The 26,453-nt window shown below is 37.3% G+C and overlaps 3 protein-coding genes across 3 annotated transcripts; 1 reads left to right on the top strand and 2 right to left on the bottom strand.

Moving 5' to 3' along the window:
- The first annotated feature begins 301 nt into the window (after positions 1 to 301).
- LOC149023452 (histone H2A-like) lies at positions 302 to 1,367 on the top strand. The gene is made up of 2 exons (XM_089143987.1): positions 302 to 663; positions 962 to 1,367. Exons 1-2 carry the CDS (start codon positions 454 to 456, stop codon positions 1,211 to 1,213), a joined length of 462 nt encoding a protein of 153 aa, XP_089000113.1. The 5' UTR covers positions 302 to 453; the 3' UTR covers positions 1,214 to 1,367.
- A 3,528-nt stretch (positions 1,368 to 4,895) lies between these two features.
- On the bottom strand, positions 4,896 to 7,105 carry LOC149023451 (histone H2B). Its single transcript, XM_089143991.1, has one exon. The coding sequence runs from the start codon at positions 7,016 to 7,018 to the stop codon at positions 6,578 to 6,580; it is 441 nt and encodes a 146-aa protein (XP_089000117.1). The 5' UTR covers positions 7,019 to 7,105; the 3' UTR covers positions 4,896 to 6,577.
- A 2,451-nt stretch (positions 7,106 to 9,556) lies between these two features.
- On the bottom strand, positions 9,557 to 24,965 carry LOC149023450 (uncharacterized). Its single transcript, XM_089143985.1, has 2 exons — positions 24,211 to 24,965; positions 9,557 to 10,096 (listed from the first exon to the last, which is right to left on the bottom strand). The coding sequence occupies exons 1-2, from the start codon at positions 24,801 to 24,803 to the stop codon at positions 10,090 to 10,092; spliced, it is 600 nt and encodes a 199-aa protein (XP_089000111.1). The 5' UTR covers positions 24,804 to 24,965; the 3' UTR covers positions 9,557 to 10,089.
- Positions 24,966 to 26,453: the final 1,488 nt, after the last annotated feature.

Genomic DNA, 26,453 nt, shown 5'->3' with positions numbered 1-26,453 from the left:
TATAGAGACGTATCGAGATGTATCGTATCGATTGAGTCAAATATAGATACGTATCGATTAGTCTATGACTCGTCGATTTGAGATTTTCTATTGTCTAACGTGAGGGCCCATATACCACCAAAATAAGAAGAAAAAAAAAACGTCAGAGCCCCAAGAGCCTTCTATTGGTTCAAGTCGCGTTGCACGGATTGCAAATAAACTAACCATTACCGTCGATTCAGAAAACGATCCAACGGTGGGAATCGCGTAATCCTCAAACGGAGCGTAAACGACCGGACTATAAAATTGTCCACACATTTCTTCGCCACTCGAAGAGTCCAAATCGTTCGCTTCTGCAAAAATTTCACTTTGCGTTCTACCACTGGTTCGTAGCTTCGAGCAACGCAATTCACCGGCCGGAATAGTTATCTGTGTTGTTTTTCGCCGCCGGCAAGTAAATTTGAGATTTGATAGATGGAGACACCTTCAAAGGTGAAGAAAGGTGCCGGAGGAAGAAGAGGAGGTGGACCGAAGAAGAAACCTGTATCTCGATCTGTGAAAGCTGGTTTGCAGTTTCCTGTTGGAAGGATCGGACGCTACTTGAAGAACGGTCGTTATTCTCAACGTGTCGGAACTGGTGCGCCGGTGTATCTAGCAGCCGTGCTTGAATATCTAGCAGCTGAGGTACTGTAGATCTCTTCCCAGTTTCATCTGCTTTTTGTTTTTTGATTCTCTCCTTATAGCGATCTTTTACCTTTGGTTCTGTAAATAAGTTTTGTCGGCGCGATTGATTATTTCTTGAACCTTTTTTTCCCTTCATATTTGGGAAGAATTAGCTCTAGTTTGACCTTTTCTTTTTTTGGGAAGAATATTTTTTTAATCTTGCTTCTTGTCGCACATTCCAACTTCTCAAGTGCGAGATTGAAGTTAACTTGTGTAATTTATTTCTATTTTGATTTGATGATTTCAATTGTGAATTTAGGTTCTGGAGTTGGCTGGAAACGCAGCCAGGGACAACAAGAAGAACAGAATTATACCAAGGCATGTTTTGTTAGCGGTGAGGAACGATGAGGAGCTCGGGAAGCTTTTATCTGGTGTAACGATTGCATACGGAGGTGTTCTTCCCAATATTAACCCTATTCTGTTGCCCAAAAAGACCGAGAAAGCTGCTAGTAAAGAGCCAAAGTCACCTTCGAAGGCTACAAAATCACCCAGGAAAGCGGCGGCAGCTTAGTTAGGCTCTCCAGCTTGAAACCCCTCTCGTGTCTCACCTGTATCATGTGTTTTGTGGATGTGTAGATCTTAGCAACATATGAACCAATTGTACTCTTTAAAGCTCTGATCTTTGTTGTTAGGCACTTCGAATTAATGAATCCTGATTGATTGCAGATCTGTGTGCTGTAGATAACAGACATGGGTGGTGAATGGCAAGATGCTTAACATTGACTTATTCATAGTGTATCTGGCTTTTCTGTGGATTTGCATTTACTTTATGGAGCCACTTAGGATATGCTTTCGTTTTTAATCTTTTGCAATATAGTTCCTGGGTTGGTATTTGTGTTGACATTTATTATATAGAGATTGCAGCTCTTTCCTAGTTCAAGATGATCGATTCACAGTTCCACGGTTAGAATCCTTCCCGTTTTCAGATCATTTTGAATTATGCTACTCCACTTTCTTCGTTCGGAACCTTATCTATTTTATGAATTCCTCGTTTCTTGGGTTCGCATCCTTCGCCGTTCCCACAACCATTAAGGAGCGTTCAAACCTTGTTCATCCTCACCCCTCTCCTTCCTCATTAGCCATCGTATCCCTATCTAATGTCTGGAATGATCTAGAAATTATTGAACACTAAAACAAAAAAAAAAAAAACAAAATTTTTATGAGAAATTATTTCATTGATTTCATTTACATTGAGAGCTGGGGTGCGAAAAAAAAATATAGAAGTTGAATAAAGTTCTTATTTCATGATCCATGGTAATGCTGCGGTTCAAGTTAAGGCTTAACTGAACCTATGAGATTTGCATCTGTCTGGTGTTTGGCTATTAATTATTACAAATGAATTGAAATAGCTGAATTTTTGTTGTTATTTTCTAAATTATGAGTCACAAGTACATCGCTGTATTGTTTCAAATTTCTCTTTCAGTGAACTATTTTCTTTGCCTTGTGAGTGTTCCTTTTTCTGAATTGATGTTTGAAGATGGTAATACATCAACTTGAATTTTAGTGGTCTTAGACTTGGTATGTTTGGAAGTACAAGTTTCTTAATCCGATGAGCGATGATAGAGTCCAACAAGAAAAGCGGTGATAGAACTCACAATTTCAAATTCAAACCATGTAAATATATTGCTTTTTTTGGTAAACCTGTAAATCTTTGTGTTTCTTGTAAGTTCTTATGTTTGTGCGTTACTATCCCTAAATTGAACTGAAATGCAGTGCTGGAGGCAACAAAAATGTTGACAGAGTGATTGATGCACCATCTGGACCTACCAAATGTTTTTAATTTTGTCCATATACCAACACCTGTTGCTGTAGTGGGTTGCTTAGGGCACGAACATAACATGTGATTTGACCCATGCTGGTCGACTTACTAAGGGCATGTTTGGTTGTTAGAATTTAGGGTTTTCAAATTTCTAGATTCATGAATTGATAGGATATGGTGGTTTATGAATGAGTGGATTCTACCCCCAAGTATAAAAGGGTGAAACATTGGCGGATTCACACCATTCATCTTGACGGAACAATAACCTCGAATGAGTCTTGCGTTCTCTCGACAGACGGTGGTGCTTGAAAGTTTACTTGAAGCTCTTCGTTCTCTGAAGCTTGAAGGGGCAATCAATGAGTTTAAAATTTGATGCCATTACTTCATCATCTCTCCTACCCGAAAAGCAAGGAAAGAATAGTTGCTGTATGGAGGTAGAAACAATTTTTTTTTCATACCACTGCAGTTACTAGGAGATGCAGAAACAAAATAGAAGAACTAAAAGATGAGAATGGTGAACGGATGAGGGAACCAGCTACCCTAAAAAATATAATGTGGTTTCTTTCCTTAGAAACCTTTTTTCTGAAGAATCCGCGAACATGCAGCCTCTTTATGTATTCCACAGCTTTCGTGCTTTTTAACCATGATTGGGTCTCTCAACTTGACCGAGAAGTATCAGTAGAACTGTAGAAGAAGTATACAATGTGGTGAAGCACTTCAGTCTATGGATTATGGAAATTGCCAGAACCAGATGGGATCCACATGACACTCTGTCAATACTCCTGGGAAACTCTAAGAGGGTTGCTATTCCAGATGATAAGAGGTGCATTTGAGACAAACTAGATAGTAAGCTCAATGAGACGCTCATTACTTTTTGACTCCAAAAGTTGACAAACCACATAGGATTTTACAATTTAGACCTATTTCCCTTTGCAACATTAGCTTCAAAATTCTAACAAAAACCATCACTATCAGACTCAAGGAGTATATATGCCAAGTCTTCCTGCACCAAACCAAGTTAATTTGTTGACAGTGAGACATTCAAGAAAATATTATCACTGCCCAAGAGATCTTTCATCAATGAGAAGCACTAATAAGCAACAGTTTAGGGCGATAGAGATCGACTTAGAGATAAGCCTATGACAGGATCGGATGGAGCTTTATTAAAGGAACCCTCCTGTTGGCAAGACCGCCGTACTATTTTGTGGAGGTTATAGCATTATGCATATCCCCTTCTTAGTATAAGAATCCTCTGGAATGGGGGCATGGGGGAAGCCACATACAGCTTCAAACCTTCTCGTGGAATTTGGCAAGGAGACCCCCTGTCCCCATATCTCCTTGTTTTATGTAATGAACGTCCAACTCATGGCATACAAGATATTATCTCTAGTAGAGCTAGGAAACCTTTTCAAATTGGGAGGGTTATTATATGGAATGTTTAGAAAAAATTTGTAGCACTATTGGGAGCAAAGTCAACATTGAGAAGACCAGAATTCTAATTTCAAAAAGTATTATTGACAAGCAGAAACGAACAGAGATCACACAAGCTAGTGGATTCACCATTACAGAAGATATGGGCTCTAGGCTGGTTTACTTGCTACTGCTGTTGGGCAGAGAGGAGGCTTCACTCAGATGGGGGATGTGGTTGGCGATTCAAATGGGAAGTTTCACCCGTTAAATTCCATATTGTCCAATTTTAAAAGTGGACCTCTAGATGGCATTCAAGTGGCGATGGTGAAGGATTTCTTTTCCCTTCTGGTGTTGTCGGACTAGTCAAACGCCATGCCATCACTAGCTTAATTCCTCGTGTTCGGGTGAAAGGAAGATATGCAAAGGTGATGGACCCGTACGATTCAAACATGTCTTCAGAAAAGCAAACCCTGTTGCTGATTTGATGGTAAAAGAGCTAAAAAATAAAAAGGAAAAAAGAGAAAGAATAACAACCACAAAAACATAGACAATTTTAACATGGACAACCCTTCAATGTGAAGGTAAAAATCACAGAATCTATCCCAGCTAGAACTTCCACTATGATGAATAATGAGATTAAAAGCTATCACAAGAATACAAACAATATCAAAGGAGAGAATAAACCCTCGAGAAAATAAACAAGAATACAATCAAACAATGGTTCTTTCTCACTTTTAAGATTCCCAAATACAACTTCCAATAGTTTAAATATTACTTCTAAACCACAAGAACATAACCACTTTTATGATGCCCAAATACAATTTCCAATAGTTTAGATACTACTTATAAGCCACCGACAAGAAGAAAGCTCAAGAAATTGCAAGAAATAACCTCTAAATGACTACATTTCTACCCCCAAGAGAGCTTCTCAAAAAACTAAACGAGAAATCACCTCCAAATGACAACTAACTCTTTCTCCTGGAAAAGCAAATTCACATTCACTATTTCACTTTACTAGAAAGTGAGTTTGCCTCCCAAATGACCATCTCATCACCCAGGTGGGTCAACCCAACACTCCCAAATCAGTTCTTATCTGTCTATTTCTTGCTTTAGCTTTTATACTTTTTCATACATTCATGATTCATCTTTGCATTCTCATCTTTGCTGACATGACTTACTGAATAACACGCTCCATGGTTTCAATGTAACCTAAGACCTGGACGAAGGTAAATAATACATGAAAAGAGTAAATCCTGATAAAAATCTAATGGAAATCTGGAGTTAGTAACAGAGGTATTATATAGGGAACATAACACTAATTTTTTTTCCCAAAAAGAAAAAGACACTAATTATGCTTTCAGATTTGAACCGATAAAATATAGTGGAATTCAGCAATGCAATTAGAATGTTAATCTGATCTTGCTATAAAACCAATAATAAAGAATCCTCTGGAACATTAATAAAATGATTTACAACTTGTCAGATCAGAATTGGTGACCCAAACATGTTCAAGACTGCTTCAACCGAGTCCTAGAGCTTTCCTGTTATCAAACAAGGCAGCCTCAAACCTCAATTCTCAGTTTAAACTGTCTACTGGAGGCTGTGAGGCACTTATATTTACGATTTTTAAAGGAAACCCAGCAACTGAAGTTCATAAAACTACAAGAGTGAGATATCAGAAGGGTATGGTCTGTGCTTTCACTGCAGAAAATGCAGCCAACATTGATCTATGGAAATAAATGGTTAGGAATACTTATTAAGTGCACTGATCCAATCACTGGATTGCAGAGATTTGTGTACATTATGTGCACTGGGACGATGACCATAATCACTATGGTAACTGCACGGTTCTGTTTGTTCTGCATTTTTGGAATCAATTCCAAGTAGAAAACAGATTCAATAGTATGAATGTCTCATTTGATACCAATGCTTGCTCCCAGAATGCACTAGCAAAGCATGAATGCATACAACAATATGAATTGCATCTTCACAAAGCGAGCAGGATATAAGAAACTTGGGTAAGGAAGCACGCAAGAGGTGTGTTCTTCTGCGTTTGGCAGCATCAAGAAGCACAACACATATTTATAGTTTTCCATGACTAAGTTAGAAAACTAAATCTATTCTGATCAATTCTCATTTGCAGAAAAATATAAAAAAGAAACACCAAGGGATTCTCATTTGTAGAAAAATTTAAAAAGGAAACACTGAGAGTCACAAACAAAAGAAATATAAACCAACTGCAGACGAAGTTTCCAAATTTGTCTCATCATCCAAAAATTCGCAAATGGGATCTAATGTTAACAGCCAAGTCTTGAAGTAAGTAGTTACTACTCCACAATACCTGCGAATTAACGATCACAAACATCCCAGCAAATTCAGTTTCAATCTGAAATGACGATTTTCAGATTAGAGAAGACAGAACGTTTAGACAACTCATAAAAATACCAGAGTAAGAAAAGCATGTAATGCTACTTTTTTAGCAACACAACAAACATGAACTTGAATGTTCCAGAATTTTCAGTAAAAGAGAGATTTACAGCATGCATCCATCCTTAAGGAGAGAGGACAAAACCACCTCAAAGAAACCCTAACCAGGCAACGATCGAAATTCACAAAATCATAATCGAACCCCTCTGCCGCCTGAATTAAAATTGTATCTAATCTAGATCGAATCACAAAAAGTGAGGGGGGAAAACAACCCGTTTTCTACGAACTAGTGAATTTGGTGACGGCTTTGGTTCCTTCCGAAACAGCGTGTTTCGCCAATTCACCCGGAAGAACAAGTCTAACAGCAGTCTGGATCTCTCGAGATGTGATGGTAGGTTTCTTGTTGTAGCGGGCAAGCCTCGAAGACTCCTGAGCAAGCTTTTCGAAGATATCGTTGATGAAACTGTTCATGATCCCCATGGCCTTGCTGGAGATACCGATATCAGGGTGAACCTGCTTCAAAACCTTGAAGATGTAGATCTTGTAGGTTTCGGTGCTCTTCTTGGTCTTCTTCTTCTTCTTCATTTCGGTTCCGCCACCTTCCTTCGGCAACCTCTTCTCGGCTTTGGGCTTCTTCTCCGCAGGTGCCTTCTCGGCTACCGTCTTCTTCTCCTCCGCTGGCTTCTTCTCTGCGGGTTTCTTCTCTGCTTTGGGAGCCATTATCAACCGCTACGAGAATACGAATACACAAAACGTAAACGACGGACAGAGAAGATTTAACTGCGAAAGCTAGAGAAAGTCTGAAAGTTAGATGGAAGAAAATAAGAAGGTTTTAATTTTAGGTACTTATAGAAGGAACTATGACTTTTCTATTGGTTAACAGGAATTGACGCGGATCGCTGTCGTGTGTTTATTTTGGAGCGTTGGATTTATTTTTATCTGAAGAGTCGGCAATTGACGGGTAGGATTGTTTTAATTTCCGTGTTCTTTATTTACGCTTTCTTGCGTACTCGAATTTTTTTACTTAAATTTTTTTTTCTTTTTCACTGAGTGAACTCATGATAAAGTACTGCAACGAACTTTCTACCAAAAAAACGAACTTCTAGATTAAATTGACTAGGGTTTTGATATTCAAACTGTTAGAGATAGTGGTAAATAAGCAAAAAAAAAAATTGGTTCAAGGTAAATGAACAATCACGATCAACTGGATATCATACTCTTATGTTTCTATATTTGGATAAGATTTTTCTTTCTTGTGTTTTGACATTTTCGCACGATAGTGAAAGTTGAAAGTGGGGTGATGACACTGGATCACTGAAAAAAGCACATTAAATTACATATTTTGTTGTTTCAGATAAGTCCATTAACTTTGGTAATTCCTCAAGAGATCACATTGCTGTTGATAGGCTTGATAAGAATTTTGTAATTTGATGATGATTGGTTAATGGACCACCTCAAAGCACTTATATTGTATATTATCACACAACTTGTGACTTTTATAGAGTAGAGAAAACATGGTATAACGTATTGCCAAATTTAGGGTGAAAATTCGTCATTTTTTCCCCAATTAGCCAAAAACATATATAAAAAAACATCAAAAGTAAACATTTATAAAAATCGTCGAAACTGACGAAATACTAGAGAAAATGGCTAGAAGAGAGGAAGAAAACAAAGAAAACCTTCAACTTCTCCTTTGTCTCGTTCACAATTTATGGATTGAGAAGGCCAAGGAGCGTGACGAGATGCAGAGTTGTTTCGATTTTTCCCCTACACTAAAACAATTTATGTTGAGACTTCACTAGTTCAGCTCTACCTCTCTGTTTTCAATTGGCATTTCCCCATTAAAATGCAGAATTGTTGTTAGCTTAACAGTTTTAGTGGTCAAAATCACAAGGGATTCTCTATTCTCTCCTCACTTGTCTCAGCCATGGCTCTGTGCCAGTTTTGTTGAAAGCTTTAATAGCTAATAAATTTGGGGCATGTAAGATGTATCACTGAAACTATTTGAGTAGATGTCGCCAAAATTTTCGTGAAATTCGCACATTAGAAAAGGAGGTTTATGCCAATTTTACCCAAGGCATTGACTCCAAGCCACGTCCGATCCTTAATTGAACCCAAGTAAATTGGACTAGGGGTTCATCCCCAAAAAGCCATGCCCAAGCCAAGTTCTCGACCATGTGTCGCAGCGGCTGCCAGAGCTAACGTCTGGATGAGCCCAGCCTCAGTCATCCACGTCAAGACGCGAAGGGAACTCCAGCTCTCAAAAAAGAAACATGTCATTGATAGGACAAAGAGGTAGGATTTTGTCCCATGGAACAATTTTTTTTTTGGCCAAAACAACAAAGTAGTGATAAAATTAAATGAAAGAATTTTAGTAATAAGACCTATGGAACAATCAAGACAGGAAGACAAGTAGTAAAGAGATGTACTAAAATTTACAATTCATTATACAATTATATATGATGGATGTATTTTTCAGTGATATATCGATATAGATATATCGACTATAGATATATCGCCGACACAGGGGCGATATGTCGTCAATATATGGTAAATATCGTGTTGCTGGGGAGAGTCGTGTTGCCCCCCAGCGACACAGCGATATATCGCCAGGTGTCAACGATACACATTGAACCGTGCCTATAAATACCCCCATCTATCACTGTATCTGATAATGTGCATTTACTCTTTCATTGTTTACTGTTTATTTTAAAACAATAGCTTAAGTCCCAACCTAGGATCACCCAAAATTGGCCGAAACTGGATTTCTCCTTGTAAAACAGATTGCAGAACTAGCCAATAGGATCACCCAAAATTCAATCAGATGAGCTCAAATTTGGATGCAAAAGGAAGTTTTGAGTCTACAATTGGACTTTACACATCTTTAGATTCTCTTACATTTTTAAAACAATTTCAAAACGAGTTTATCAAACATTATCTTATGACTTAAAAATGTTTTTCAAGAACAATAAGAAGAAAAAAATCCGTTCTAACAGAAAAACAATTGTCTACGAACAAAAATGTAATGAAACACGTGAGATAGTCTAGAAGTTCATGATAAAAAGGAGAGAGAAAAAAGAAAAAAGCAAAAAAAAAAGAGTTTCATGCCACTACCCATTACAAGAGAATAAAGAGTTCCAACCTCATCTTACTTCCAGGCATTTTACTACAAACAAGAGTAAATGACAGAGGGTACATAACAGAGTAAAACAATGCCATTTTGGGATATCTTTATCATTTGCTCTTAAAAAGAATTTTAATCTTGGGCTGCTTCAGTTTACCACAAAATAATTGACGAGCCATAAAAGAAAACCACTAACCCAGAAAGAAAGAGAGGGGGAGAATGCATCTCTATTGATGCCATACTTTTATCTATACCAATAACATATAACAGGTCATAAAAACACCAGCAATACAGTAATACGTGCAGTAGCTTGAAACTCAAACAACTGATAATAGTAGCCCATCATCCAAATATCACCATCCCATCAATAAATTTGGAAAGGATAAAGTGCTAAGTATTTGAGAAAAACATACTTTCGCAATCTCTGCAAAAGTTGTGAAAGAACAAAAAAAAAAAAAGGCGTTTTGCGCCACCATGCCACCACTCATTCTATTTTTTACTAAGAAAACTTTTTCCTTCATTACCTCTGTATTTGGGCATATTCAACTTGAGACACTGATGAACAAAATCATAATGTCAGAAAGACCGAAGAAAATGCAGACTCATCTTCGAAGTTCAAACCCCAACGGTTCTTCTCTTGGTCCAACCCAAGTACTAGTCCTCACACCTAAAACCTGTAAGATTCAGAGGAAAGGTAAACTAGGCAATGTCAGAAGAATTTTAGGGAGAAAAAGAAGTTCACAGGGTGGTGGGAGAAGGAATAGTAAACAAGCTCCAGAGTGTTATTCCAGTGCAGGTTCATTAAATCCAAACACCAGTTCTAATCAATATTTGCAAATTAACTTCTTCCACTAGTGTAGCTATAATGACCTAGTCAGTCAGATCCACAATGATCAAATGCTTCCCACAAAGCTAGAAGGCCAGAACTGGTTTTGCATCCACACGTGCAAAGGATAAAAGAGAAACACCTAAATGGCTAAATATATTAGCAACTCACCAAGAATGTAATATGACTGTTGCTGGATCAGAAGCCCCAAAGTATTCCCCCTTTACAACACAAGTAGTACCCAGTATGAAATAAAATTGTAAAACGTCTTTTTTTTCTTCTTTTTTGGTGTGCGTGGATAAACATATTATGACACATTTTTTATCAGTAAAGCCACATAAACATTATTAGTTAAGTACAAAGCAGTAACTTGTTAAAGACATGATCTAACATTGACATGTTTATAATGATAGCCTGTTAACCATGCTTGCCAGTGTTGCATCCTTCAAGATACAGGTTTGAACATAATGGCAAATGTGAATCGAACAGAAAAATAGCAGAAGAAGAACTCGAGAATGAGAAGGAAGAAAAGAATGGGAGAAAAGATTCGAGAGATCTCTCTCGACATGAGAATTCTCGAGAAATAATCTTCTCTATATAGGAAAAAAACTCCAAAAAAAAAAAGAAAGAAATATCCAACAATTGAGTCCAATATAGGCTCCAAACTATTGCTGGTTCCTTCCTACCCTTCTTTCCCTTCTTCCCTTGTTACTTAACCCTTATTTACTTTTCTAACATGGGATTCCTAAATTACCCTTATTACTCTCTAACACTCCCCCTCAAGCTGGAGAATAAACATCAAACATTCCCAGCTTGTTACAATATAGTTAACTCTTTGAGCTCCTAAAGATTTAGTGAATAAGTCAGCCGATTGTCCTCTGGTTTGAACATGATGAGTGGAGATCAGTCCTTGCAGCAGCTTGTCACGAACAAAGTGACAGTCTACTTCAATATGCTTTATTGGTTCATGAAAAATAGGATTTGATGCTATATGGATAGTAGTCTCATTCATGGAAAGTACAGGAACAAAACGCCCCGGCGAAACGAAACCAGGGCGAAACGAGATTAACAACGCGAGATTTGGCGAAACCGGCAATCGGCGAATGCGAACCGGCGATCGAGACGAAAACCAAGGAAGGGCGACCCGGCCGGCGACGGCCACCCGAGCGCCCGGCAAAGATGAGAGCTGCGACGAGAAGAATACCGAAATCTCGCGGAAACCAAGAGATGAACTATGAAGAACGAAGAAAAGGAAGAAGACGATGCGCGACCGCCAGAGTCCAAATTTCCAATGTCCATCATTTCATCCGTTAAAAATAGTATTTTTGGTAAAAATTAAAAATGATTTGACATTGACGGTTGCTGATTTGTAACCACGTGATATTTTATTTTATTTATTTAAAAATATGAGTTAAAGGTAAAGCATTAATGCCGACACACCACTCAAATATATATTTACTTAACCGCAGGATATTAACATATTATTTTATTTAACCGATTGTGATGTTTTGCAGGTTATTTTAAACTTTATATTAATTTATTTGACCGAGTGAGTGTGACGTTTTTGCATTAATTTATTTAAAGTGTTGAGTCCGTTGAGAACGACTTGTTAAAATTCACATTTTTTAAATTTGAAAAGCCACTTGGGGGCGAAATATCGCGAAACCACGAACCAGATTCGTTCCTTGGTCTCATTATCACACCAAAGAGACAGGTGATTCAAGGTCAAAGCCAAGCTCTCCCAAAAATTGCTTAATCCACATCAACTCACAGGTGACAAGTACTACAACATGACACTCTGATTTTGAACTAGATCGAGGAACCACAATCTACTTCTTACTCTTCCTAGACACAAGGTTTCCTCCAACAAAGGTACAATATCCTATAGTCAGCAACCTATCAATGAGCGAACCAGCCCAATCTGCATATTAATAAGAACCAGCTCTTACATTCAATCTTCAAAAACCAGCATAGAGTGCTACCACAAACTACCAAAAATTTTGTATAAGACTCAAAAACGATTGCAGAAAGTACCAGCATTGTAATATGAAAACAAAGAAGGTATAGCCTGTGGCACAAAGATCAGTAGGGTTCTTAATACCCTGGCTCTGGCACCATGTGAATCAAACAGAAAAATAGGAGAAGAAGAACTCAAGAATAAGAACAAAGAAAAGAATGGGAGAAAAGATTTGAGAGATCTCACTCTCGATGTGAGAATCCTCGAGAAATAACCTTCTCTATATAGGAAAATAACTATTACAGAAAAAGGGAAAAAAAATCCCCAAGATTGAGTCCAATATGGACTCGCAAACTATTGCTTGTTCTTTCCTACCCTTCTTTCCCATATTACCCCTAATTATTTTTCTAACATGGCATTCCTAAATTACCCTTATTACTCTCTAACAGGAAAAACAAATTATTATACAGGGAATTAACCTAAAAACAGAGGTCCACACAAGCATAAATACTGAACAAGAAACAACATTTATATGAAGGAACAGCACGGGGATTGCATGCTGTGCTGGATAGAACAAGATTTCACTCTTTGTCAGGGACATGGCAATGGGTGTAGTCATTACTCATTAATGTCAACACAATCAATGATACACATTCATAGTGGTCACAAGTGTTGACACGTTTAGAATGATGGCCTGTTAACCATGCTCGTTGGTGTTGCATCCTTAGAGAAACAGGTTTGAACATAATGACAAGTGTGAATCGAACAGAAAAATAGGAGAAGAAGAACTCGAGAATAAGAAGGAAGAAAAGAACGGGAGAAAAAATTCCAGAGATCTCACCCTCGATGTGAAAATCCTCAAGAAATAACCTTCTCTCTATAGGAAAATAACTTTTACAAAGAAAGGAAAGAAATATCCCACGATTCAGTCCAATATGGACTCCAAACTATTGCTGGTTCTTTCCTACCCTTAGTACCCTTATTAACTAACCCTTATTTACTTTTTCTAACATGGCAATCCTCAATTACACTTATTACTCTCTAACACTCCCCCTCAAGCTGGAGAATGAACGTCAAACATTCCCATATTGTTACAATATAGTTAACTCTTCAAGCCCCTAAGGATTTGGCAAGTCAGCCAATTGTCCTCCGGTTTGAACATGATGAGTGGAGATCAGTCTTTGCTGTAGCTTCTTACGAACAAAGTGACAGTCTACTTCAATATGTTTGTTTGTTCCTGAAAAACTGGATTTGATGCTATATAGATAGCAGCCTGCTTATCACACCAAACAGACATAGGTGATTCATGGTCAAAGCCAAGCTCTCCCGAAAATTGCTTAATACACATCATTGACAATTGTTATAGCACGACACTTTGATTCTGCACTGAATCGAGCAACCGCTGTCTGCTTCTTACTCTTCCCAGACACAAGGTTTCCTCCAACAAAGGTAAAATAGCCTATAGTCCACAACCTATCAATTGGTGAACCAGCCCAATCTGCATATTAGTATGAACCAGCTCTTACATCCAATCTTCAAAAACAAGCATCGAGTGCTACCACAAATTACCGAAAATTTTGTATACGACTCTCAAAAACGACTGCAGAAAGCAACAGCAGTGTAATATGAAAACAGAGAAGGTATAGCCTGTGGCACAAAGATCTGTAGGGTTCTTAATACCCTGGCTCTGGCACCATGTGAATCAAACAGAAAAATAGGAGGAGAACTCAAGAATAAGAAGGAAGAAAAGAATGGGAGAAAAGATTGAGAGATCCCACTCTCGATGTGAGAATCCTCGAAAGATAACCTTCTCTATAATCTATATAGGAAAATAACTATTACAAAGGGGGGGGAATCCGACGGTTGAGTCCAATATGGATTCCAAACTATCGCTGGTTTTTTCCTGCAGTTCTTTCGCTTATTACCCTTAGATTAGTTAACACTTATTACTTTCTCTAACATGGAATTCCTAAATTACCCTCATTACTCCCTAACAGCAAAAAACAATTATTATAAGGGGAATTAACCTAAACACAGAGGTCCACAAAAGCAAAAATACTTAAACCAGAAGCAACAATTATAGGAAGGAACAGTGTGGGGATTGCATGCTGTGCTGGATAGAACAAGATTTCACTCTTTGTCAGGGACATAGCAAACAGTGTAGTCATTAATGTCAACACGATAAATGATACACATGCTCATAGTGCAAGTGTTGCTGAGTTAGAGTCATAAGTGGATGATTAGAATGGAAGTTCACGGTAAGAAAAGTTGGAAGGCAGACTGAAATATTCGCTGGTTGTGTACTGATGTTTCAGTGTTTTACCATCAATCTGCCGAGCACATTGGGATCGGAACTGAACTTCCACTTTGATAAGTGACTTAATGGTTCAGCTAATGGGCTAGCTTAATAATTACGTGGCTTGATTTGTATTATTTTATTGGATTAATTCAGCCAACTATTAAAAAAATTAAAACCAGAAGTCCACACAAGCATAAATACTGAAACAGAAGCAGTATTTATACAGAGGAACAGCATTGGGGTTGCACGCTGTGCTGGATAGGACAAGATTTAACTCTTCGACAGGAATATGGCAATTGGTGCCATTGTTGTCAACACTGTCAATGATACACACACTCACGGTGGTCACAAGAGTATCGTTGAGTAAGCGTCATTGGCGGATGACTAAAATGGGAGTTCACTGTGAGAAAGTTGGAAGGCAGAGTTAGATATTCCTAAGTGGACTTGGACTCTTAACAAACTTGAGCTGAAATCAGCAGCCTTCTTAAAATAGAAGTTTTAATTGGCATTGAGTTTCATAATCAACCCACAAGGACTTTCCATCAACTCTAATAAGGATTAGTTAAATAACATGCATTAGCCTCATCGAGGACTAATTAAATAACATGCATCAGCTGTAAAAAATATGCATCAACTCAAATATGCACTAGACAAATATAAAGCCAAGTATAGGTAATTTTCATATTCATCAACCCATGTACCCATGTTTTAGGTCCAACAAGTTGGCCGATTACAAAGGACACCCATCCAGTGAACCTAGGAAAGAGAGCCTAATTTAAGGCTGGATCTGCATCAGTCAACCCTGCTCTGCCTATCTTGTAAGCGGTATAAGCTGTTGATTGAAGAAACAAAGCAACACCCAAAAAGCCAGAACACCTCACAGCTTGTGGCTCTGCTTTTCCTATTCTATTCTACAAAAGCTTGCATAACTCCGACTTTCACCATCAGAATCTGCCCAGCTTTGAAGCACAAAAAAGATACACCAGGGCTTTCACTCAAACCCAATTCTAGCTCAAGTTGATGGTTGGTTTGACCTGCAGGAATTAACCTTCTAATTCTTCTTCTTTCTTTTCTTTTTTTTTTTTTTTTTTTGGGGGGGGGGGGTGTGTGTGTGTGTGTGTTACGGATTAACCTTCTAATTTGGTGATACCTTTATATCTCCCAACTAGTGCATCAGAATTCTGGTTCAAAAACTTGACAATATCTCAAATATTTTTTGAGTATTTTCCGCAAGCACCAACACAAACACAAGGTCTAACAAAGAAAGGGCAACAAAATTTTTGGTCAAAATGTTTTGTCCTTCTAAGCAGACCATATCTTCACGGTATCAGTCAAAATTTTGGACTGAGTGTCCTATGAATGAAATTTCAAATTGGGAGGCCATATGTGACGCCTTCTTGAATATTTAAGCTTATTTTTAATGATGTCATTCCAACCTAACCTAGGGAATCGCATCATTGAAGTTCCTAGGCTCAATTTTCGAGTTTGTTCTTCATTTTCAAGTAAGCCATGTTCTCCAAATCTTTCTTTTTTTGGGGAGAAAAATATGATCAATACATGTTAGATAGCAATAGATTTAATAAGGGCGAACCCTATGCCAAAGACTTCCGCAAAAGCAAAGTCCCCCCCCCCCCATGCAGTTCTCGCAGCCTTACCCAGCAATTTTTGCTGAGAGGCTGTTTTGATTCCTTCACCTCAAGCTACAGCTATTGTCCACCAACTGTTACGCCAAGGCCCACCCCTCATGGTAATAGTTTTGATATTCATTGAAAATCATAAACCAACCTATGACCTCATAGTGTCGACATTTTTTCACCCTATAAATGTAACTTTTTTCCCCTATTTCAAGAAATGGATCTTCCTACAACAAAAATCTAAAAAGGTTATGGGTTATATTAACTGTATGAAGATTAATTAAATATATTTTAGTGGTAACTCAGTCACTAGCTTACTGCCTTACTAGACACTTGTATTTAAGAGAGTACTGAAAGATTGAAGTACTAATGGATTGACCTAGCAATGACATTCAACAGTATGTGCTTATACAGCAACTCAGCCTTACCCCAACTAAATGGGCTTATGCATTAATTACTAAGCATAATTGGTAACACAGTATAATCATTACTTCACTAATGGCTCAAATTGCAAATTTACGTATGTCCTCTAGTACATCAAGAATGTCAAAAAGTCTAGTTATACATTCAAATTCAATCAAGTACCAACAATCAAGGGTGTGAAAGCAAAAATTGAACATTTAAATATGTTTATATGGCTAAAATTAGGATTTCAATGAAGTTCCAAGCCTTAATTTGACCTAAACCCACCAAAATGATTTATTATGGTGTATTAGAAAAATACCAATTTCCATTGATATTTTGGTGGCAGAAATTTTGAGCCAAAACATTCAAACAAAATCAGTTCCCAAGCCTTGGCTGGAATTAGTTGAACTTATCAGCAAAGGATCTCTTCACTGCCAGCTCCACTCAACCAAGTTTGGATCACAGCCACTTATGGTTTGGTATCTAACAAGGTATCTAACAAAGTAACAATATTCTATACTTAGGTTCCTTTTGGTTTTATTTTTTTATTCTAATTTTCTTACAATTTCTCATTTTTATGTGCTTTTTCTATCTATTTTGAACTTCAATTTTATTTAAAAGAACAGAAAAAACCCCGAAAACCATAATGAACTTTAGTCAATTATAGATTCTACGGAAAAAAAACTTTTGGTTCATTGTGCACCGAAGTTTGATCAGCCCCTGCCCCCAAGACCCAATATTTAGGGGTACATTAGATATTTCACTTTCAATATTAGAAACAACACAAGTTTTCCAGAACCAAGCTTCCACCATCTCGTCTTCCTCTGCAACCTTTTCCTGCCTAAGCCTCCTCCTCCTTTCTCCTGCAACCCCACCCCGCCCAAGCTCATGCTATGCTTCCAGTGGCTTTCTTATCCTCGTTTGCGTCTTCACATGTAATAATGGTGGACAACAGGATACAATCTGAAGACAATTGCATCAATGCAAAAAGAGAGAGGTAAAAAAGGTCAAGACTGATCCTCTTCTTATTGTAGAAATCTAGGACGATGATGTTAGACCTTCTAGGGTTTTTCTCAAAACCCTAGTCAATAATAAAACCATGCAAGAACTAGAATGTGATAAAATATATCAGGAAGTATTAGACATACCTTTACACCAAACGTATATTGAAGAAGATTGATGCAAACCTTGAATGCCAAATCTATAGAGTGACGAAGCCTTCTCCAATCTCCTCGTCTTCATACAGTACCTCTTTCTTGTGGAAAGAGAAGAGAAAAAAAGAACTTTAGAGATTGGAAGGACCCCATCATAGCTATTTATAATAGCAATCCCAAACCCTGGTCCACTTTCACAATGGACCGGTTTGGCCCATCTCAAACCTAATGGCAGTGCATTGGCCCGATGTGTTGAAATCCCCATCAATTATTAACCCCAGTAATTAATCCAAACCCATATATTGCCTAGGATAAACCTAACAATCTCCCACTTGGGCTAGATTAATTACTCTGTTATGATAAATTAATGTGGCCATGGAATCTCAATCACAAAAATCTGTCATTAATCCTTAATCCAGTTAAAAAGTTCACTAATGTCGGACAATAGTAGAATATATGTCTCATCATACGACATATTTCTTTCTATCAGTCACAACAGAAGTTCACTTACTAACTAAACCAAAATGAGATGAACAAGGAATATTCAACAATTGTGATCACATAAACGACGTTATTCCTTGTCGATCCTTTGTCATATCCCTAAATATCGTCATATCCATGGTTTGCCTTGAACACCGTCACATTCAAAGCCAACACACATTTAGGCCCAAGGCCATAGTCAATCCGTCAATTATGACTAAAGCCACACTTGGATAATGGTAAAATTATCATTTCCAAAACATCATAACAACAAAGCACAATTAAATGCATGCATGCATAAAAACATCCATAAGAAAAATAATTCCTTCATTATATATACCATTAATATCAATTTATTAACTCCCACTAAACAAGCATAAATTTAATCAAGAACATATCATAAGATTAATCAAACTACCAAATAACAGTGATGTGAGTGTAAAAGTTCAATCATCAAAATATAAGAACTACTAAGAGAAAAATGCTTCATCCCCTGTATTACTCTTTCTTCCCATCCTTAGAGTCTTTCTTCTCAAGCCAAGATTTACGTGCATTACAATCTCTTTTAAAATGTCCATTTTGATCACACACCAGTAACACGTAATATCATTATGGTTCTTCTTTTCCTTGTTATATGGATGATACTTGTTTTTCTTGGAAGAAAATTGTTTATTCTTATAAGACCCACTAGCAGATGTCTTGTTGTGTTCAATCAGATTCATAGTCTTGATTCTTGTCCTTTTCTTCTTAAGCACATATGGAAATAAGGTCTTTTCCTTTGTTTGCGCATTGAGTAAGGTTCTAAGCGTAGCATGACTTTGAAAGAGATTTGATAGCAAGATGAACTAGAAATTCATCATCGATCGTTGTCCCAAGATCTTTTAATTTATTTGCAGTAGAAGACATCTCCAAAAGATATTCTCTAACACTTCCCGTACCATCAAATGTAGATGAAGTCAGTTTGGACATCAGTTCTCTTTTCTCACCCTTTTGTCATAACTCAAACGCTGCTTTTATCTCTGCAAGATACTTTTTACTGCAATGTCCTTCATCTCTATACTGTCACACATAGACTCAAGGATTGACTTTTTCATTATAATTAAACTTTTCTTATTGACTGTCACCCATTCTTTATGCTTTAGCTTCTCCTCGTATGCACTTGCAGGGGAAATATCAACAGGTTTTAGCTCTTTCAGAGCTACATCAAAATCAAGCAATCCAAGTGTAGCATTTATTTCATCTACCCATCTTTTATAGTTTTCCCCGGAGAGAGTAGGGATGGAAGCCAAAGCATAAAGAATGGGTGACAGTCAACAAGAAAAGTTTAATTATAATGAAAAAAATCATCCCTGAGTCCATGCGTGACAGTGTAGAGATGAAGGACACTGCAGTAGAATATCTTGCAGAGATAAAAGCAGTGTTTGAGTTATCACAAAAGGGTGAGAAAGGAGAACTGATGTCCAAGCTGACTTCATCTACATTTGATGGTACGGGAAGTGTTAGAGAATATCTTTTGGAGATGTCTTCTCTTGCAAATAAATTAAAAGATCTTGGGACAACGATCGATGATGAATTTCTAGTTCATCTTGCTATCAAATCTCTTTCAAAGTCATGCTACGCTTAGAACCTCACTCAATGCGCAAACAAAGAAAAAAACCATAAAAGACAATATTTCCATATGTGCTCAAGAAGAAAACGACAAGAAAAGGACAACAATCGAGACAATGAATCTAATTGAACACAACAAGACATCTGCTAGTGGGTTTTATAAAAACAAACAATTTTCTTCCAAGAAAAACAAGTATCATCCATATAACAAGGAAAAGAAGAACCATGATGATATTAAGTGTTACTGGTGTGATCAAAAGGGACATTTGAAGAGAGACTGTAATGCACGTAAATCTTGGCTTGAGAAGAAAGACTCTAAGGATGGGAAGAAAGAGTAATACAGGGGATGAAACCTTTTTCTCTTAGTAGTTCTTATGTTTTAATGATTGAACTTTTACTCTCACATCATTGTTATTTGGTAGTTTAATTGATCTTATGATCTGTTCTTGATAATTTTTATGCTTGTTTAGTGAGAGAACTCAGTGGGAGTTAATGAATGATGATATATATATATATATGATGAAGGAATTATTTTCTTATGGATGTTTTGATGCATGCATAAATTTAATTGTGTTTCGTTGTTGTGATGTTTTGGAAATGGTAATTTTACCATTATCCAAATGTGGCTTTAATCATAATTGACAGATTAACTATTGACCATGGCCTTGGGCCTAAATGTGTGTTGGCCTTAAATGTGACGGTGTTCAAGGCAACTCATGAATATGACAATATTCAGGGGTATGACGAAGGATCGACAAGGAAAAATGTCGTTTATGTGACCACAATTATTAAATATTCCTTGTTCATCTCATTTCGGTTTAGTTAGTAAGTAAACTTCTGTTGTGACTGATAGAAAGAAATATGTCGTATGATGAGACAAATTTTACTATTATCCGACATTTGTGAACTTGTTAACTAGATCAAGGATTAATGGCAAATTTTTATGATTGAGATTCCATGGCCACATCAATTTATCGTAACAGAGTAATTAATCTAGCCCAAGTGGGAGATTGTTAGGTTTATCCTAGGCAATATATGGGTTTGGATTAATTATTTGGGTTAATAATTGATGGGGGTCTCAGCACATCGGGCCGATGAACTGCCATTAGGTTTGAGATGGGCCAAACCGATCTATTGTGGAAGTGGACTAGGGTTTGGGATTGCTATTATAAATAGCTATGATGGGATCCCTCCAATCTCTTAAGTTTTTTTGTTCTCTTCTCTCTCCACAAGAAAGAGGTACGGTAGAAAGATGAAGAGATTGGAGAAGGCTTCGTCACTCTGCAGATTTAGCATTCAAGGTTTGCATCAATCTTCTTTAATATACGTTTGGTGTAAGGTATGCCTAATACTTCCTAAATTTAATATAGTATTCTAGTTCTTGCATGGTTTTATTATTGATTAGGGTTTTGAGGAAAACCCTAAAAGGTCTAACAATTGGATCTCTTCACTGCCAGCTCCACTCAACCAAGTTTGGATCACAACCAGTTCTGGTTTGGTATCTAACAAGGTATCTAACAAAGTAACAATATTCTATACTTAGGTTCCTTTTGGTTTTATTTTTTTATTCTAATTTTCTTACAATTTCTCATTTTTATGTGCTTTTTCTATCTATTTTGAGACTTTAATTTTATTTAAAAGAATAGGAAAAAACCCCGAAAACCATGATGAACTTTTAGTCAATTAAAGATTCTAGGGAAAAAAAACTTTTGGTTCATTGTGCACTGAAGTTTGATCAGCCCCTACCCCCAAGACCCAATACTTAGGGATACATTAGATATTTCACTTTCAATATTAGAAACAACACAAGTTTCCACAACCAAGCTTCCACCATCTCGTCTTCCTCTGCAACCTTTTCCTGCCTAAGCCTCCTCCTCCTTTCTCCTGCAACCCCACCCAGCCCAAGCTCATGCTATGCTTCCAGTGGCTTTCTTATCCTCGTCTTCATATGTAATAATGGTGGACAACAGGATACAATCTAAAGACAATTGCATCAATGCAGGAAGAGAGGGGTAAAAAAGATCAAGGCTGATCCTCTTCTTATTGTAGAAATCTAGGACTATGATCCTCTTATTAAATGTTTATCATCTTACCTACTACAATGGAGCTCCATCCTGTCTCAACCAACCTCCCCATGACCTACCTTAAAAGGGGAAAAAAGAGAACTTTTCCCTCCTGCTTGTGCAACACATGTCCTCTCCATTGCAGATTCTGGTGAAGAACAAAAAGAGAACATACAACTCTTCGAAAGGACCTCTTTTGTTGAAGAAAAGAAAGCAAAGAGAATACGAAGTGTAGAAGAGAGAGAGAAAATCTTTGCCGTCTCAATTTTTCAGAGCGAAGGAGAAGAAGAGGAAGAAACAGACAAGCTTCAAGGAGAACGAGTGGGGATTTAGAGTTTACTCACCTACTATTAATCCATTTCTTGAGAACTTCAAGTGCCCTAACGCAATATTTTTCATTGATTTTGGATTGTTTTGGGGAAGATTGGTGAATGTGGAATCTCTTCACTTATTTACCAATTTATAATTATTATAAACTATTTACACATTCATTTGCCAAACCTGTGTTCCATTCAATAATCAATTTTAAACAACAGTTACCAAATTATTTTTCATTTTTTATGGAAATGCTTTTAAATATTGATTTATTTTAAATGGGAAAAAATGAGTATGAAAATTGATACCAAAAAGAGCCTTAATAATTTTGATATCTGCTGTTGTTTGTATCTAGCCACTTAATTAGCCCGTATCTTAAGGCTTGGTTAAGCTTTCCAAGATCAGCACTAGACAATCATTGAAACCCCCACTCTTGGCTGTATTTCTGAGTTCTAGTTTGAACCGTAAGTCTACTTTTGGGTCAGGTTCATACCCTACTGTTGAAGCTTATGCTCCCCAGTTGACTGACTTGCTTTTTTGTGGGTTATCTGGGATTTGGTTAACCTTAATCTGATATCACATTAGGTTGAAGGAGATTGATTGCTGTAATAAGTAATAACTGTGGATTAGCTATAATTGCGGCTATTTTATAGATCAACAGTAATGTAACTTCTTATTGTGAACTGATCTGAGGAGAATAAAAGGGAGTTTGTAAGTTCTACTGCTTGTAGAAAGTGCATCTAGTTTGTTTCTGCCATGAAGTAATCCAAGGTTCAAAAAACCTAATTCATGGTGATAAAGGGTTCTGGTGATTGGCTTGACTTCATTGATGATCATGGCACTTGGTACTTTAACTTCAACACATTTGGGAACAAATCATCAGCGGATTTACACATGCAGAGGTAGACCCTCTTGTCAATCTCTAACTTTTCGCATTTTACTGAGGTTACATGTTTGGTAAATATCTGAATCAATATTTAGTTGTAATTAAATAGGGATTTTGGATTATTTGTTCTACATAGCAGGGCATATACCAAAAGTTGAAGCAGGCTGTAGAAGCATCAGGGCCATTACAACAGTCAAAATTGTGAGCTGTGTATTGGGTTGATACAGAATACCAGATACGGTATTACCCCATGGATGTTGGTATACTGCTGAACCATGTATATCTTGTGTTATGCACATGCGATTACCTTGTTGTAGATATTATAGTATATGTGCTGCAGGATGGGTGTGCAAACTAGCCATTCTAGGCAGCAGGGTAAATTTACAAACAACTTCGAAAGTAATATTGCGCCAGTCTGTATGAGAAGACATTGCCAAGCCAGTCAGCCATGTCCCTGGGACACCTACTTGATTGGTTTTGCTAGTGTACGTGGCACAATGAGGACAGTGCAAACCTATATGTTTGTGTAAGTGCCAGTACCTGGAATAGTGTTTATGCCAATATTGACTGATTCATTTCACTTGTGTGTGTAAAAGCCTGTGAGGGTTGTGAAGTGTTATTTGTGAATGCCCATAATCAGTTTGGGTGTGTGTGTAAGGAGTTGTCAGTAGTATACTATTGAATGGATAGCTAGATTCAGCCTGGAGAGAAAATTTAACCTCTGCATATTGAATTTAAGGGAATGTTTGGTTCATGAAAATCTTTACTAAGAAGGCAATAGATACAACATAGCATAGTAATAATGAAAATGCAAATACAATTAACAAATCACAAGCTGCAACTCAAAAGGTCAATCCAACCGAGGTAAAATTCTGACATAAAAATTAGAGCAATAAAATATTAACGAATCACAAGCAGAACAGTCTTTAGTGTTGTGGGGGGAGGGCACAGAATAGTGTACATTCCAGGTAAGATCTTGAAGACAAGCCTCTTCGGAGTTGGTCATATAACACAATAAGCATTGACAATCTTACCATACTCTCAAAACCATGCAAACACCAAACAGGGTGCTTTCACTTATCAATTTTTAAACCTGAAGTCAGCATTGAACCCAAACCCATTTAGGAAAATACCAAATAATGAGGAGAACGAGATCCTCACCTCAAAGAACTGGAATTCATGTTCCGATGGAGAATCCGACCACCGTTTGAATCCCCACCTTCAATCAACTCCCTCAGCCCCAAGCTTCCTACCGGCTCCTCCTTCTCCTCGACCTTTTCCTTGTCTTTTTCAGCATCAGGGGTTCGCTTTAGCGCTGGAGCTCTCTCGAAGTAATTCCCATAGATGTATTCGGGGGAATACCCATTCTCTTCATCAAACAGCATTATATGTCCATGCCACTCCCATACGCGATAATCAGACCCTGTATCCTCATGAAACCCAACACATACATGGTGTTCACCGATCGTAACAGCTTGCCCTGAATTGGGTTTCAAGGATTCGGTATTTCCAGTGAGTATGATACGAATGATCTCCTTCTCCAGCTTCGATTCTTCTTTGGCAAGGGGAGTTCTATCGGTATCGTCACCATCATCGTCGTCTGGAATTAAATTGGAATCAAGAATAAAATCTTCCAAACTTTGGGAAAGGTGAGAATTTGTGTGGAGATAAGGAGGTCGAAGCTGTAATCTACCCATCAGGGTTTGCAAGAGGAGATTGTCCATGTTGCTGTTGTTGTTGTTGAAGGAACTCATCCCAAATTCTCCTGGGTTTGCTTGTGATGATGGATGAAAACGGCTTCTAAACGTCAGCAAAGAAACGGAGAATAGAGGGAGAGGGTTTAAACCAGGGTTTTAGATACGATAGAACGCAGCTTATCAGGATGCAGCGCATGACATAGGGTTATAATTTATAAATAACTAATCGAAAACTCCACAAGCAAAGCTAATTTACATCATGCGAATGAAAATATGAAAAGAGATCTAAAAGGGGATTTAAAATACAAAAATATAATAAGAATCATGAAGAAAACAAAACAAAATTGTTCTATTTTATTTTGTTGGATCATAATAATGTGGTCGAATAAATTGTTACCAAACAACAAAAAAAAAACACGGTAATAGATATATTTCCTAATCTCTACCCAAAGAAAAACGAAGAACAAAATTACTAATCAATGTATTTGAAGGGTTCTAGCATTTCCACTCTTAGGCAGGACTCAGGGCCATGGCCCCGGATTTTTAATTTATTTTAATAATTTCTTAACTTTTTTATTTTTTATATTAATTTTCTTTATTTTTTCGATTTTTCACTCATGAAATATCACTATTTGGTCTCTTTCGATAACAAATTTTAAAGGTAAAATAACCCCGAGGGGTGGCTTAGTTGGCAAACCCTAGTTTTCTGTTTTGGTAATGGTTTTGTTTTGCCACGCTTTAACTGTTCCGAAAATTTTTATAATTTGTTTGCCCTCTCTATTTTATTTTTTCCTTTTGAAAAACGTTTCAAGCATGTTTTCGCACCCCCTCAACATAATGACATTGCTAAATGCAAAAATTGGCATCTCATTGACTGCACTTGCATCTTTGTTTCAATTTGGTCTTCCCCCTTCCTATTGGTCAGTTTTGTCCTTACATATTATTGGAGTTAAATCTCCCTTTGAGGTTCCATTTTTTTGTGCCTTTTGTTGTTTATATTATTCTCATATCCATCCTTATACTTCTCATAAGCTTTAACTCAAACTCTTCCTTGCATCTTCATTGGCTATTCTCTACATCACAAAGGGTATCATTGTCTGGATCCTTCTTCTAGTCGCATTTATATCTCCCGTCATGTTCATTTTTTTGAGTCATCTTTAACATTTATATCTGCTGCCTTCTCCTTCTAATATCTCCCGTCATGTTCAGTTTTTTGAGTCATCTTTAACATTTGCATCTGATGCCTTCTCCTTCTATCTTTGGTCGTTCGTGGTTTCTCTCATCTCTATATTCTTCCATGGTTCCATTGTATTCTATTTCTCCGATCTCTCCTACATCTTTTGAAGTTCCGTCTAACCCTATAGTGTTACTCCCTTCACCAGTGGCCCGAGTTTGATTGGTACCCCTACTTGTAGGTTATCCAAGTGGTGTGTCTCCTCTCATGGACAAATATTGTCTTCTTTTAATGACAATAGAACTATTATTATAGGGAATTGTCTATTTTTGACAAGTAAATGGATCTTGTGGATGTATTATACATATTCACAAGTCACATTAAAGGGTTGTAATTAAATTTAAATAATTTGTTTTATCCTGTATAAACTCAACATCAACCTTTTGATGTGATGTAAAGCCACATGTCATACATCCACAATGATGGATGGTCCATATTCTTTGTTAGAAATGGGCCGTATAAAAATCCATTGT

Source organism: Hakea prostrata, chromosome 2 (assembly GCF_041222555.1).
Source record: "Hakea prostrata isolate BN-2017 chromosome 2, UWA_Hpros_2, whole genome shotgun sequence".
Lineage (NCBI taxonomy): Eukaryota > Viridiplantae > Streptophyta > Magnoliopsida > Proteales > Proteaceae > Hakea > Hakea prostrata.
Note: the sequence above shows the minus strand (reverse complement) of the source record. Positions and strands in the feature narration are given on the sequence as shown.

Bases quoted from the DNA above. Each gene is read 5' to 3' on its own strand.
- LOC149023450 (XM_089143985.1), bottom strand. From the start codon at position 24,803: ATGAGTTCCTTCAACAACAACAACAGCAACATGGACAATCTCCTCTTG.
- LOC149023452 (XM_089143987.1), top strand. From the start codon at position 454: ATGGAGACACCTTCAAAGGTGAAGAAAGGTGCCGGAGGAAGAAGAGGA. The intron at 664-961 runs GTACTGTAGATC...TTGTGAATTTAG, and splicing joins TTGAATATCTAGCAGCTGAG to GTTCTGGAGTTGGCTGGAAA.
- LOC149023451 (XM_089143991.1), bottom strand. From the start codon at position 7,018: ATGGCTCCCAAAGCAGAGAAGAAACCCGCAGAGAAGAAGCCAGCGGAG.